The sequence below is a fragment of the Heteronotia binoei genome, chromosome 2 (genome assembly GCF_032191835.1).
Source record: "Heteronotia binoei isolate CCM8104 ecotype False Entrance Well chromosome 2, APGP_CSIRO_Hbin_v1, whole genome shotgun sequence".
NCBI lineage: Eukaryota > Metazoa > Chordata > Lepidosauria > Squamata > Gekkonidae > Heteronotia > Heteronotia binoei.
This window is the reverse complement of record NC_083224.1, coordinates 15,781,985-15,796,127: the sequence shown is the minus strand read 5'-3', so window position 1 is coordinate 15,796,127 and position 14,143 is coordinate 15,781,985. Positions and strand designations below refer to the sequence as shown.

General features: G+C 48.4%; 1 protein-coding gene across 1 annotated transcript; it reads right to left on the bottom strand.

The window, feature by feature from the left end:
* Window positions 1-786: 786 nt before the first annotated feature.
* On the bottom strand, window positions 787-13,935 carry LOC132567214 (uncharacterized). Its single transcript, XM_060232905.1, has 3 exons — window positions 13,740-13,935; window positions 8,126-8,201; window positions 787-1,237 (listed from the first exon to the last, which is right to left on the bottom strand). Exons 1-3 carry the CDS (start codon window positions 13,933-13,935, stop codon window positions 787-789), a joined length of 723 nt encoding a protein of 240 aa, XP_060088888.1.
* Between the last annotated feature and the right edge of the window lie 208 nt (window positions 13,936-14,143).

Genomic DNA, 14,143 nt, shown 5'->3' with positions numbered 1-14,143 from the left:
TCCAGTCCAACACTCTGCGTCACATAAGAACACGAGAGAAGCCATGTTGGATCAGGCCAATGGCCCATCCAGTCCAACACTCTGTGTCACATAAGAACATAAGAGAAGCCCTGTTGGATCAGGCCAATGGCCCCTCCAGTCCAACACTCTGTGTTACATAAGAACATAAGAGAAGCCCTGTTGGATCAGGCCAGTGGCCCATCCAGTCCAGCACTCTGTGTCACATAAGAACATGAGAGAAGCCATGTTGGATCAGGCCAATGGCCCATCCAGTCCAACACTCTGTGTCACACAGTGGCCAAATATATATATATATATACACACACACATATATATGCACACTGTGGCTAATAGCCACTGATGGACCTCTGCTCCATATTTTTATCTAACCCCCTCTTGAAGCTGGCTATGCTTGTGGCCGCCACCACCTCCAGTGGCAGTGAATTGCACATGTCAATCACCCTTTGGGTGAAGAAGGACTTCCTTTTATCTGTTTTAACCCGACTGCTCAGCAATTTCATCGAATGCCCACGAGTTCTTGCATTGTGAGAAAGGGAGAAAAGGCCTTCTTTCTCTACTTTCTCCATCCCATACATAATCTTGTATGTGTGTGGACACAAAAGCTTATACCGAGAATTAAACTTTGATGGTCTTAACTCAAACTTTGATGGTCTGGACTCAAACTTTGTTCTGTTGTTTCTGACCAACATGGCTATCCACCAGGATAATCTGACACATTATTTTTGAGAACTCAACCCAGATGGGATGTGTCAAATCTATGGCTAATCAAAGGCACTCCGCCTTGTATTTCTGCCTCAGGGCCTTCTGCACATTTTGGATCTTCTCGGTGATGACGGTGTCACTCAGATGGTCCCCGAACTTCTGCTTCAGCAACACCCGAATGATTTTGATGCACCTTTCGTCCATCATGGGCTTCGCTTCCCGGAATGTATTCCCCCGTCTCCCTGTGATGGAGTGGCTTTGGATATAGTCGGACGTGAAGAGCTTGTGAAGCAGCGTCTTGCAAGCGGTGCTGATTTTCTGGTCAAACCGGATGGCTTCTCGGAGTTGCTCCCTGGTGTAGCCGTTGAAGAGTTTGTCTGCCTCGCAGGGCTGGTGCGGAGCTTCTGGCTCCTTCGACGAGGAGGCCTCCAGGAGATGTACTTTCTGCTTCAAGGAGAAGACTTCTTGCTGGAGGTTGAAGACCATCCTTTCCAGTTGTTCGATCTTCTCGTCCCTGGATAGACCATACAATTTATTTACTTTATTTATTCCTTAGAATTTTTTTTGAGTTGCTGCTCACCCGAAGGACCTCGTGGCGACTGACAATGTTAAAATCAATAAGGGGAAAATGTCAAAACATATGAACCTATGAAGCTGCCTTATATTGAATCAGACCCTCGGTCCATCAAAGTCAGTATTTTCTTCTCAGACTGGCAGCGGCTCTCCAGGGTCTCAAGCTGAGGCTTTTCACACCTATTTGCCTGGACCCTTTTTTGGAGATGCCAGGGATTGAACCCGGGACCTTCTGCTTCCCAAGCAGATGCTGTACCACTGAGCCACCGTCCCTCCCAACAAATAAGTATAAAATATGAACATTAAAATATTCTTCTATTTGTACCTGTTTTTACCGAGCCTGCTTCGGCGGGGAGGGCGGGATATAAAGCCAATAAAATAAATAAATAATTACAAAAAGAATTGTATACGCTATCTCTTTGTCTGTTTGTATAAATACAAACAGAATCGTGTTCATAAATTGTTATTAACTGCCCTAAGCCTCATTGGGGGAGGGTGGTATATAAAGCAAACGAAGAAGAAGAAGAAGAAATTGGATGTATATCCCACCCTATATTTTGAATCTCAGAGTACTTACAGTTTCCTTTACCTCCCTCCCCCTCCCGACAACAGACACCCTGTGAGGTAGGTGGGGCTGAGAGAGCTCTTGCAGCAGATGCCCTTTCAAGGACAACCCCTGCCAGAGCTATGGCTGACCCAAGGCCATTCCAGCAGCTGCAAGTGGAGGAGTGGGGAATCGAACCCGGTTCTCCCAGATAAGCGTCTGCGCACTTAAGCACTGTGCCAGGATGCTGGACTAGATGGCCCCTCACTGGTCTGATCCAGCAGGGTTCTTCTGATGTTCTTATGAAGGCCTCGGCCTCTATGCTCTGTTTTTGGCCCTCCAACTGATTGGTCTGTGTGACACAGGATGCTGGACTAGCATTCTTATTTATTTATATCGCATATTTATGATCTAGTCTCCATCCAAACGATAGCCATCGATACAACCTGTGGTGATGGGTTGGTTATTTCACTATTATGTGCCTTCCATAGGTTGTCTGTACGACATCCACTGTGGTTTACTAAGCAAAGAAGAGCTAGGAGAGCAGCTTCACTTTCGCTTTTCAGCCCTCACCAGTGCATGACAATTAAAAATGAAGGCACTTCCAGCGACAATGGAAAATCTCGGTGTGTTGAAGCAGACCGATTCGTTTTTTAGCCGTGTCTAATCTAAACCCCATTCAATTCCTGCAAGCTACGGGAAATGCATTTTGGGCTTCTCCTCTGGCACAAATTACCTTTCTGCTCCACAAGAGCCAAAGACTTTCCAAATGACCTCAAAAAAAAAACAAACCTACCTGTCTTCAGAGAATGGGTGGCCTTGGACCTGTCCAAGCTGCAGAAAGAAATCCAACAACTCAGGGCTGAACATAAGAACATAAGAGAAGCCATGTTGGATCAGGCCAACGGCCCATCAAGTCCAACACTCTGTGTCACACAGTGGCAAAAAATGTTATATACACACATACACTGTGGCTAATAGCCACTGATGGACCTGTGCTCCATACACTGTGGCTAATAGCCACTGATGGACCTGTGCTCCATACACTGTGGCTAAAAATGAAAGCTTTCTGTTTATCTGACCATCATCCCAAATAAGGTCACAAAGACTAATAACAGATGGGCTTTTAAAGCCGCCCAGGGGGCGGGAGGCAGGCGGACCAGAAAAGCTCATCCACATGTGCACATCTGCCTCCCGTCCCACCCACGAGTCGACCTCGGCTTGCCGGGAGGGGAAGCTGGCCCAACTTCCTTTGCCACACAGCGCTCTCCTCCGGAAGAGGAAACACTGTGCCTTGAAGGGCCAATGAGATCGAGAGCTGGTGGAAGCAGCTGACTGAGGGGGCCAATCAGATCTAGCCAAAATTTACTGTCTCCAGGCTTGGCTCTTCAGTCTGAGAAATAGTAGGAAGGCTGTTCCAGCTTGTGTGGTTCTGGGTCTAAGCCCACCTGGTGTCTTGCCTCTGCCTTGGATTGATTTGAGGATTCTTGACTTTTGGCCTGATCCAGCCATGTTCTACTGCACCCTGTGAACTAGTTGCCCTCTGGACTATCTGACTGTTGGATTAAGTATGGACCCTTCGATGCAATTTTACTTATGCATGATAGGGTTGCCAACCTCCAGGTGACAGGGAAAAATCCTAAGGTTCCATGACAACCAGCCTCAATAAAAAGATGAAGATGAAAAAGATATTGGATTGAAATCCTGCCCTCCACTCCAAATTTTAGAGTCTCAGAGTGGCTCACAATCGCCTTTATCTTCCTCCCCCACAGCAGACACCCTGTGCAGTGGGTGGGGCTGAGAGAGCTCTCCCAGAAGCTGCCCTTTCAAGAACAGCTCTGCGAGAGCTAAGGCTGACCCAAGGCCATTCCAGCAGGTGCAAGTGGAGGAGTGGGGAATCAAACCCGATTCGCCCAGATAAGTCTGCACGCTTAACCGCTACACCAAACTGGCTCTCAAACAGAAAAGAAACAATGGGGGAAAAATGAAAAATATATATTGTTATTCTAAACACTCTCACAAGAAATTACGAGATAAACATACCCTGATATACAGAAAACCCATATAAGATGAAAAGGAAGGACATAAATGAACCCAGAAATGAAACCATTTAAAGATACAGTCTTAAGTTTTATCCAGTAGTCCTTCAGCTTCAAAGGAATCCCCAGTTTTGCAGCTCCTGAGGAAACCACGTAGTAGTTCAGTTTCCAAAATAGTCCAATATGTCTTGTATAATACAGTCAGAACCGCGGATTCCTTTGAAGCTGAAGGACTTCTGGATAAAACGTAAGACTGTATCTTTAGATGGGTTCATTTATGTCCTTCCTAAGCATCTTATATGGGTGTTCTGTACATCAGGGTATGTTTATCTCGTAATTTCTTGTAAGAGTGTTTAGAATAACAATATATTTTTTTTCACTTTGTTTTCCGTTGTTTCCTTTATTGAGGCTGGTTGTCACGGAACCTTAGGGTTTTTTCCTGTCACTCTATGCTGTGATTCTCTTGTGGTTTGAACAAGGTGTCACCTGGCGATCTCCTAAGAACATAAGGGAAGCCATGTTGGATCAGGCCACTGGCCCATCCAGTCCAACACTCTGTGTCACACAGGGGCAAACCACCCCCCCCAAGTGCCATAAGGAGGTTCACAAGTGGGGCTAGAAGCCCTTCCACTTTGCACCTCCCCCCCCCCCAAGCACCAAGAATACAGAGCATCACTGCCCCAGACAGTTCCAACAATATGCTTTGGCTAACAGCCACTGATAGACCTCTGCTCCATATTTTTAGCAAATCCCCTCTTGAAGCTGGCTATGCTTGTAACCACCACCTCCTCCTGTGGCAGTGAATTCCACGTGTTAATCACCCTTTGGGCGAAGAAGGACTTCCTTTTTTCCGTTGTAACCTGACTGCTCAGCAATTTCATCGAATGCCCACGAGTTCTTGTATTGTGAGAAAGGGAGAAAAGTACTTCTTTCTCTACTTTCTCCATCCCATGCATAATCTTGTAAACCTCTATCATGCCACCTCGCAGTCGACGTTTCCTGGTATTATAATTCCTCTCCGGGCAAAAAAAGATAACTTCGCCTCAGAGAAAATGGCTGCTTTGGAGGGTGGATTCTATGGCATTGTATCCTGCTGAGGTCCCGCCCCCAAGCCCCACCCTGCTTCGGCTCCACCCCTAATCTCCAGGAATGTCCCAATCCACAGCTGGCAACCTGAGACTCACCTGCTGTCTACTTTATGGTTCTTCAGGTGTCATGATAAGACACATCTTTTTACCCAGGCTTTTCATATACTGTAGGTTTTTATTTTACCGTGTTTTTTTAAAAAATGATTTGTTCCGCAGTGTGTTTTATGGATAGTTTTTGAGCCATTTGTGTGCATTGGCTTGTGTTTAATGGCACGTTGTTTATAGGGTTATGCTATTTTAATTATAAGCTGCGCTGAGCAGGAGTTTGAAGAGATGGCGTCGAAATATTGTCTAAGTTTTAAAAAGGGAATTGTACACATTGTTCCAAACGACGCAGCACCATGGTTCTATGCAGGCACATTACAAGACTGCTTTTGATAAAGTTCCTCATCAAAGGCTCCTTAGTAAGCTGGAGAGTCATGGAGTAAAAGGAGTCATGGAGTAAAAGGTCCTCTTGTGGATCAAAAACTTGCTGAGTAATAGGAAGCAGAGAGTGAGTATAAATGGGCAGTCTTCGCAGTGGAGGACGGTAAGCAGTGGGGTGCCGCAGGGCTCAGTACTGGGTCCCTTGCTCTTTAACTTGTTCATTAATGATTTGGAGTTGGGAGTAAGCAGTGAAGTGGCCAAGTTTGCAGATGACACTAAATTGTTCAGGGTGGTGAGAACCAGAGAGGATTGTGAGGCACTCCAAAGGGATCTGTTGAGGCTAGGTGAGTGGGCGTCAACGTGGCAGATGAGGTTCAATGTGGCCAAGTGCAAAGTAATGCACATTGGGGCCAAGAATCGCAGCTACAAATACAAGTTGATGGGTTGTGAACTGGCAGAGACCGACCAAGAGAGAGATCTTGGGGTCGTGGTAGATAACTCACTGAAAATGTCAAGACTGTGCGATTGCAATAAAAAAGGCCAACACCATGCTGGGAATTATTAGGAAGGGAATTGAAAACAAATCAGCCAGTATCATAATGCCCCTTTCCCTATGAAGAAAGGTTAAAACGTTTGGGGCTCTTTAGCTTGGAGAAACGTTGACTGCGGGGTGACATGATAGAGGTTTACAAGATCATGCATGGGATGGAGAAAGAAGAGAAAGAAGTCCTTTTCTCCCTTTCTCACAAAACAAGAACTCATGGGCATTCAATGAAATTGCTGAGCAGTCAGGTTAAAATGGATAAAAGGAAGTACTTCTTCACCCAAACAGTGATTAACCTGTGGAATTCACTGTCACAGGAGGTGGTGGCGGCTACAAGCATAGCCAGTTTTAAGAGGGGATTGGATAAAAATATGGAGCAGAGGTCCATCAGTGGCTATTAGCCACAGTGTGTGTATATATGTGTGTGTGTGTGTACACACACACACATATATTGGCCACTGTGTGACACAGAGTGTTGGACTGGATGGGCCATTGGCCTGATCCAACGTGGCTTCTCTTATGTTCTTATGACTGGCTGTTTTCTTCGCCATCCTTGAAAGCTTATCGCTTGGATAAAACTTTGTTAGTTTAAAGGTGCCACTGGACTTAAACTTTCTTCTGCTGCTTCAGACCAATATGGCATTCAGTTAGGGGAGGGACAGTGGCTCAGTGGTAGAGTATCTGCTTGGTAAGCAGAAGGTCCCAGGTTCAATCCCCGGGATCTCCAACTAAAAATGGTCCAGGCAAGTAGGCGAGAAAAAAGCTTGAGACCCGGGAGAGCCACTGCCAATCTGAGTAGACAATACTGACTTTGATGGACCAAGGGTCTGATTCAGCATAAGGCAGCTTCATATGTTCATATAATTTAGGGGAGGGATGGTGGCTCAGTGGTAGAGCATCCGCTTGGTAAGTAGAAGGTTCCAGATTCAATCCCCAGCATCTCCACCTGAAAAGGGCAAATAGGCATGAAAAACCACAGCTTGAGACTCTGGAGAGCCGCTGCCAGTCTGAGTAGACAATAATGACTTTGATGGACCAAGGGTCTGATTCAGCATAAGGCAGCTTCATATGTTCATATAATTTAGGGGAGGGATGGTGGCTCAGTGGTAGAGCATCCGCTTGGTAAGCAGAAGGTCCCAGGTTCAATCCCCGGCATCTCCAACTCAAAAAGGTCCAGGCAAATAGGCGTGAAAAACCTCAGCTTGAGACCCTGGAGAGCCGCTGCCCGTCTGAGTAGACAATACTGACTTTGATGGACCCAGGGTCTGATTCAGTAGAAGGCAGCTTCATAGGTTCATATGACCCACCCGAATCTACGTTCTCCTAAATGTACTTTTAAAAAAGAATGATAGATTTAGGTTTATTTGATTTATATGCTGCTCTCCCTGCCGAAGCAGGTTCAGGGCGGCTCACAATCTCATAATAAAACAACAACAAAACATTTAAATTAAAACATTATATGAAAACAATTAGGAGCTCATTTCAGTGCAATTCAAAGATGGCATGCAGTAATCTTAAAACCCATTCAGATCTATTCAGTTAAGCGCTATCTGAAATAGCATCGTCTTGCAGGGCTTGTGGAACTGGGCAAGGCCCCACAAGGCTCTGACTTCCTCAGGGAGTTGGTTCCACCAATAGGGGGCAGCAGAGCCTGTGGAGGCCCCTAGGCAGTCAAAATCTCAGGGGCCCAATCACAAATTACCTCAGAGTTGGAGCACCTGCTCTTCCACCCACAGTCCCCATTGCAGCCTGCAGGCACCTTCTCAAAAGCACCTTTGACAAAGGTGTAGGGGGGAGGCAGAAAGAGGCAAACTTGGCAATGACGCCAGTGGCAGCCGCACCAGGCAAACCAGGCAAAGAGCGGTTCAGTTGCTGGCTGTGCGTGCAGGCTGGGAGGGCTGCAAGTGGGGAGAAACCCAGAGAGAGAAGCCGGCCTGAGGCCCCTAAAGGCATGGGGGCCCACAGGCCAGTGTCTACTTGGCCTAATTGTTAATACGGCCCTGAGGGGCAGCGATTGAGGAGGTTCTTTCTTGAGTTGTTTTGAGTCTTACCTTCCTCGGACCGAGGATCGATAGTAAGTTTTGGGTTCCTGATTTGAGTACCCTCTGGGGAACGTGTGGGGAGAGACCGTCCCTAAGGTAGGCAGGTCCTCTGCTTCATTTTTGTACAGGTAGATAGTTAACGTTACCTTTTTAGAGAGATGTGTTTCTCACTGAGGGCTAGAAGATCATCCGATTTCCTCCTTGATCCTAAAGGGCTGTAGTCTAAAGACACAATGGGGAAAAAGCTGTGTAAGGTCAGGCGTCCCAATGAAGTTAAAGAGGCCGGGTCTCTTTAGCTTGGAGACATGGCAACTGATGACAGAGGTTTACGAGGGATAGAGAAAGTCAAGAAATAAGTACGTTTCTCCTTTTTCACGATACAAAAACCCCATCGGCACTTAATGAAATTATTGTATCGAGAAAAAGGAGAAATGTACTTATTTCTCTACCTTCTCTATCCCTCGTAAACCTCTGTCATCAGTTGCCATGTGTCCAAGCTAAAGAGAATTGATCTGCGAGTATCTGGGGCTCTGAGGGGGCTGTTTGTTGAGGTAGAGGCACCAATTTTTCAGTATAGCATCCAGTGCCTCTTCCCAAAATACACCCCCCCCCCAAGTTTCAAAAAGATTTGACCAGGGGGTCCAATTCTGTGAACCCCAAAAGAAGGTGCCCCTATCCTTCATTATTTCCTAAGGAAACCCCTGCTCTGAAGATTTGCCTAGGTGCAGCTGTTGCCCCGGGAACAATCTTCCACATAGGGTTGCCAAGTCCAATTTAAGAAATATCTGGGGACTTTGGGGGTGGAGTCAGGAAACTTTGGGGGTGGAGCCAGGAGACATTGGGGTGGAGCCATAAGCAAAGTTGTGACAAGCACAAGTGAAATCCAAAGGGAGTTCTGGCCATCACATATAAAGGAACCGCACGCCTTTTAAATGCCTTCCCTATGTTAGGATGGGGCACTTTCTTTCGGGGCTCATAGAATTGGACTCCCTGGTCCAATCTTTTTGAAACTTGGAGAGCATTTTGAGGAGAGTCATCAGATGCTATGCTGAAATTTTGGTACCTCTACCTCAAAAAACAGCCCCTCCAGAGCTCCAGATACCCCCCAGATCAATTCTCCATTATACCCTATGACCCTGGTGGTGAACCTATGACATGCGTGCCAGAGGCAGCACTCAGAGTCCTCTCTCTGGGCACATGCGCCGTCACCGTTTTTGCCTCTCCTGCTATCCACGCCGCCTGTTTTCGCTTCCCCTGCCACCCATTTTTGCCTCTCTCGCTCTCCCTGCCACCCATTTTTGCCTCTCTCACTCTCCCTGCCACCCATTTTCGCCTCTCTCGCTCTCCCTGCCACCCATTTTCCCCTCTCTTGCTCTTTCTGTCACCTGTTTTTCACCTCTCTCGCTTTCCCTGCCACCCATTTTTGCCTCTCTCGCTGTCACTGCCACCTGTTTTTGCGTCCCCTGCTCCCAATTTTCACCTCTCCTGCTCTCCCTGCTACCCGTTTTCCCCTCTCTCACTCTCCTTGCCACCCGTTTTTGCTTCTCTCGCTCTCCCTACCCCCCTTTTTGGCCTCTCTTGCTTTCCCTGCCACCCGTTTTCACCTCTCTCGCTCTCCCTGCCACCTGTTTTTGCCTCTCTCATACTCCCTGCCACCCGTTTTCACCTCTCCCACAATTCCTGCCATCCATTTTGGCTTCTCTCGCTTTCCCTGCCACCCGTTTCCCCCTCTCTCACTCTCCCTGCCATCCATTTTCGCTTCCCTTGCTCCCCCACCACCCCTTTTCGCCTCTCTGGCTATCCACGCCGCCCGTTTTAGCTTCTCCCGCTCCCCCACCACTACTTTTCACCTCTCCCACTTTCCCTGCCACCCGTTTTTGCTTCCTCTGCTCCCCCGCCACCCCTTTTCGCCTCCCTGGCTATCCACACCACCCGTTTTAGCTTCCCCTGCTCCCCCGCCACCGCTTTTCACCTCTCCAACTCTCCCCGCCACCTGTTTTCGCCTCTCCTGCTCTCCCCGCCAACCGTTTTCGCCTCTCCCACTCTCCCCGCTTCCTTTTTTACTAAACTAAGAACTCAGTATTCAGGTTAAATTGATGCGTTGGCACTTTGCGATAAATAAGTGGGTTTTGGGTTGCAGGTTGGGCACTCGGTTTCTAAAAGGTTTGCCATCACTGCCCTATGAGAATCAATCTCCATAGGGAATAATGCCCAGCAGACACTTCCCTCTGGCCCCCGCCCCCCATTTCTGATGACTCTGAAGCGGGGGACTGGCATCTCTACTCACGAGTTGCTGAACTTCCAACTTCATCAAAGTAACACAGAGCAACCAAAGCTTCAAGTTTACCTTTCCTATGCAAACGACCTCTGGAAACGGAGGGTTTAGGAGGGTCTGGTCTGTTTTCACAGCCACTGAGAGCAGCCATGTTGTTCTCCCCCTGCTCCCCCCGCCCCTATTCAGCCTTAAAGAAACAGACACACCATTCCAAGAGGAAGCCTTTTCAAGCCTCCGGAGGTGGAAAAGCACATGGTGGCTTGGGGGGTGGGGCTTCCCCCTGCCGGCCAACTGACTGGGAGCGGGAAGGAGGCTGGGAAAGCAGGAGAACCCCCGCTGGGACCTGGGGATTGGCAAGTCTACTTCCACAGGGTATGTGGGGGGGCGGAAATGATGACATGAGAGTACATGCACAGGAGATCTGTGCTCTTTGCGCCGATGGGTCACTGGATCCAGCCCTCTCTCCTTGCCAGTAGAAAAGTCTTAAAGGCAGCATACAATGGTTTTTTTTTTTAAAATGAAAATAATGACATCTGAACAATCCAAAAATCTAAAGACTGCAACAGAACCGATGCCAGTAAGACCCAGAACTTTTTTTGTAGGAGGAATTTCTTTGCATATTAGGCCACACACCCTTGATGTAGTCAGTCCTCCAAGAGCTTACAGTAGGCCTGTAAGAAGAGCCCTGTAAGCTCCAAGAGGATTGGCTTCGTCAGGGATGTGTGACCTAATATGCAAAAGAGTTCCTGCTACAAAATAAGCCCTGGTAAGACCTAATCAGAATTAACCCAGAAGTGGTGTCCTGACACTCTAGGACAGTGATGGCGAACCTTTTAGAGACTGAGTGCCCAAACTGCAACCCAAAACCCACTTATTTATCGCAAAGTGCCAACACAGCAATTTAACCTGAATATGGAGATTTTAGTTTAGAAAAAGGAGAAGTGGGGAGAGTGGGAGAGGCGAAAACAGGTGGCGGGGAGAGCAGGAGAGGCGAAAACGGGTGGCGGGGAGAGCGGGAGAGGTGAAAACGGGTGGCGGGGAGAGCAAGAGAGGCGAAAACGGGTGGCAGGGAGAGCAAGAGAGGCGAAAACGGGGGGCAGGGGGGCAGGAGAAGCTAAAATGGGCGGCGTGGATAGCCAGAGAGGCGAAAAAATGGTGGCGGGGGAGCAGGGGAAGCAAAAATGGGTGGCAGGGAAAGTGGGAGAGGCGAAAACGGGTGATGGGGGAGCAGGGGCAGCGAAAACAGGTGGCAGGGAGAGCGAGAGAGGGAAAAACAGGTGGCAGGGAAAGTGAGAGAGGTGAAAACGGGTGATGGGGGAGCAGGGGCAGCGAAAACAGGTGGCAGGGAGAGCGAGAGAGGGAAAAACAGGTGGCAGGGAAAGTGAGAGAGGTGAAAACGGGTGATGGGGGAGCAGGGGCAGCGAAAACAGGTGGCAGGGAGAGCGAGAGAGGGAAAAACAGGTGGCAGGGAAAGTGGGAGAGGCGAAAACGGGTGATGGGGGAGCAGGGGCAGCGAAAACAGGTGGCAGGGAGAGCGAGAGAGGGAAAAACAGGTGGCAGGGAAAGCGAGAGAGGTGAAAACGGGTGGCAGGGAGAGCGAGAGAGGCGAAAACGGGTGGCGGGGGAGCAAGGGAAGCGAAAACGGGCGGTGCGGATAGTGGGAGAGGCAAAAACAGGCGACGGTGCATGTGCCCAGAGAGAGGGCTCTGAGTGCCGCCTCTGGCACTCATGCCATAGGTTCGTCACCAGGGCTCTAGGATTTAATAGACACTCTATGGTAAAACTCATGATGGTAAAAGTTACTGTGATAAATTATTACAGACTGTGGTCTATGCTACTGTGTATAGTTGCCATAAACGGGATCTTATTATGCAAGGCTTCCCCCCCCTTTTTTTTAAAGCAGGAACACAGTTCTAGTTGGCTTGGTGTCAGAGGTGTGGCCTAATATGTAAATGAGTTCCTGCTGGGCTTTTTCTACACCCCCCCCCCGCTATTATGTATTTTTGCAAAGTTTAATCTGTCGTGTTAACACTAATGCTTTGCTTTATTTCTGTTTTCTGGACTTCTGGTCGGTTCCATAAACCAAATCCTATTGCACGGTTTATAGAACGTTCCATCTTGTTGATTGCATTGACTTACTCTATATTGTCTGCCTTGAGGCCCAACTGAGCAAAGGTGGATCACAAATAACATAAATGAACAAACAAAAAGTTAAAACTCTAATCCTGACAGAGAGCGATTAGAATGTAGAATTGGCTGCCAGAGGATGCCGTGAGGGCCATGGGAATAAACAGCTTTAAAAAGGGATTAGAGAGATTCATGGAGAGTAAGTCTATCACTGGCTGTGAGCCCTGGTGGCGAAGAGAAACCTCCACATTAAGAGGCAGTAAACCTCTGAATCCCAGAGCCAAGAGGCGACATCAGGGGAAGGCCTTGACCTCTGTGCCCTGTTGTTGGCCTTCCAGAGGAGCTGGTTGGCCACTGTGTGAGTAGGGTTGCCAAGTCCAATTCAAGAAATATCTGGGGACTTTGGGGGTGGAGCCAGGAGACCTGGGGGGGCGGAGCCAGGAACAAGGGTGTGACAAGCATAATTGAACTCCAACAAGGGAGTGCCGGCCATCACATTTAAAGGGACAGCACACCTTTTAAAATGTCTTTCTTCCATAGGAAATAATGAAGGATAGGGGCACCTTCTTTTGGGGCTCATAGAATTGGACCCCCTGGTCCAATCGTTTTGAAACTTGGCGGGTATTTGGGGGAAAGGCACTAGATACTATGCTGAAAAATTGGTGCCTCTACCTCAAAAAATAGCTCCCCCAGAGCCCCTGAAACCTCCAGATCAATTCCCCATTATACCCTATGAGAAATATTCCACATAGGGAATAATGAAGACGTTTCCCTCTCCTCCACCACACCCCCCCCCCCTTCTCGCAAATCTGATGTAGGGGATTGGCTCTCTACTCACCAGCCAGCCTCTTCACAGCAACAAAGACACAGAAAGGTGAAGCCTTTCACCACCTCCGGAGGTGCAAAGGCACATGGTCCTTTGGGGCGGGGCAGGAAGCAGCCTGGGAAAGCTCCGGCTGCTGTGATGGAGCTGGGTGGGAAGGGGAGGGGCAAGGAGAAGCTGCTGCGATCCGAGGTGAGAAGGGAAGGGAGGAGGAGAAGCATCAGGGATCGGTGGGAAGGGGAGAGGAGAAGCTACTGGGATCTAGGCTGCGTGGGAAGGGCCGCCATTCCCCCCGCTTTCTGGATTTTTGCCGAGCAGGGGGAGAAGGCTCCAAATCGGGGGTCCCCTGCCTAGGGGGGGGATTTGGGAAGCCTATGTGTGAGACAGGAAGTTGGACTAGAAGGACTACTGGTCTGATCCAGCAGGGCTCTTCTGATGTTCTTATGTATGATCTTATGACTTGTGATCAAGCAGGGAACATGACAGTAGTGAACTAGATGGTCTACTCCATAAGACGGTGCTTCCTTTCATTTACCTCTGTTCATAGGGCTTGACCTTGCCGTGACTTTCTGGTATGTTCCTGAAGCAGATATTGTTAGAAAAGGAGGCGGTGGGTGAAAAAGACTAGAAGAGCGAGGTGTTATTGGCTCAGTTGTTACGATGTTGAGGGGTTGTTCCTTGTTTGGGCTAGAAGACGTTGCCAGATCTTGCTGGACTTCTCCATCTTCCATGATGCTCTTCAAGGTCCTGTTGTGAAATTTCCTCTCGCTTTTCCCAGGATTCCATTTGGGAAAGGATTTCCTCGACCTTTTTGAGGGTGGCAGGCGTCCCAAATTCTGCCCGGCCAGCTGCTCTTCTGCAGTTGGAGAAGTGTGTAGAGTTTCTGTTGCAAAATAATTACATAAGAACATAAGAGAAGCCATGTTGGATCAGGCCAAT

Bases quoted from the DNA above. Each gene is read 5' to 3' on its own strand.
- LOC132567214 (XM_060232905.1), bottom strand. From the start codon at position 13,935: ATGGAAGATGGAGAAGTCCAGCAAGATCTGGCAACGTCTTCTAGCCCA. The intron at 8,202-13,739 runs GTAAATGAAAGG...TTGTGTCTTTAG, and splicing joins GTCAAGCCCTATGAACAGAG to ACTACAGCCCTTTAGGATCA. The intron at 1,238-8,125 runs GTAACGTTAACT...TGGTCTATCCAG, and splicing joins AAACACATCTCTCTAAAAAG to GGACGAGAAGATCGAACAAC.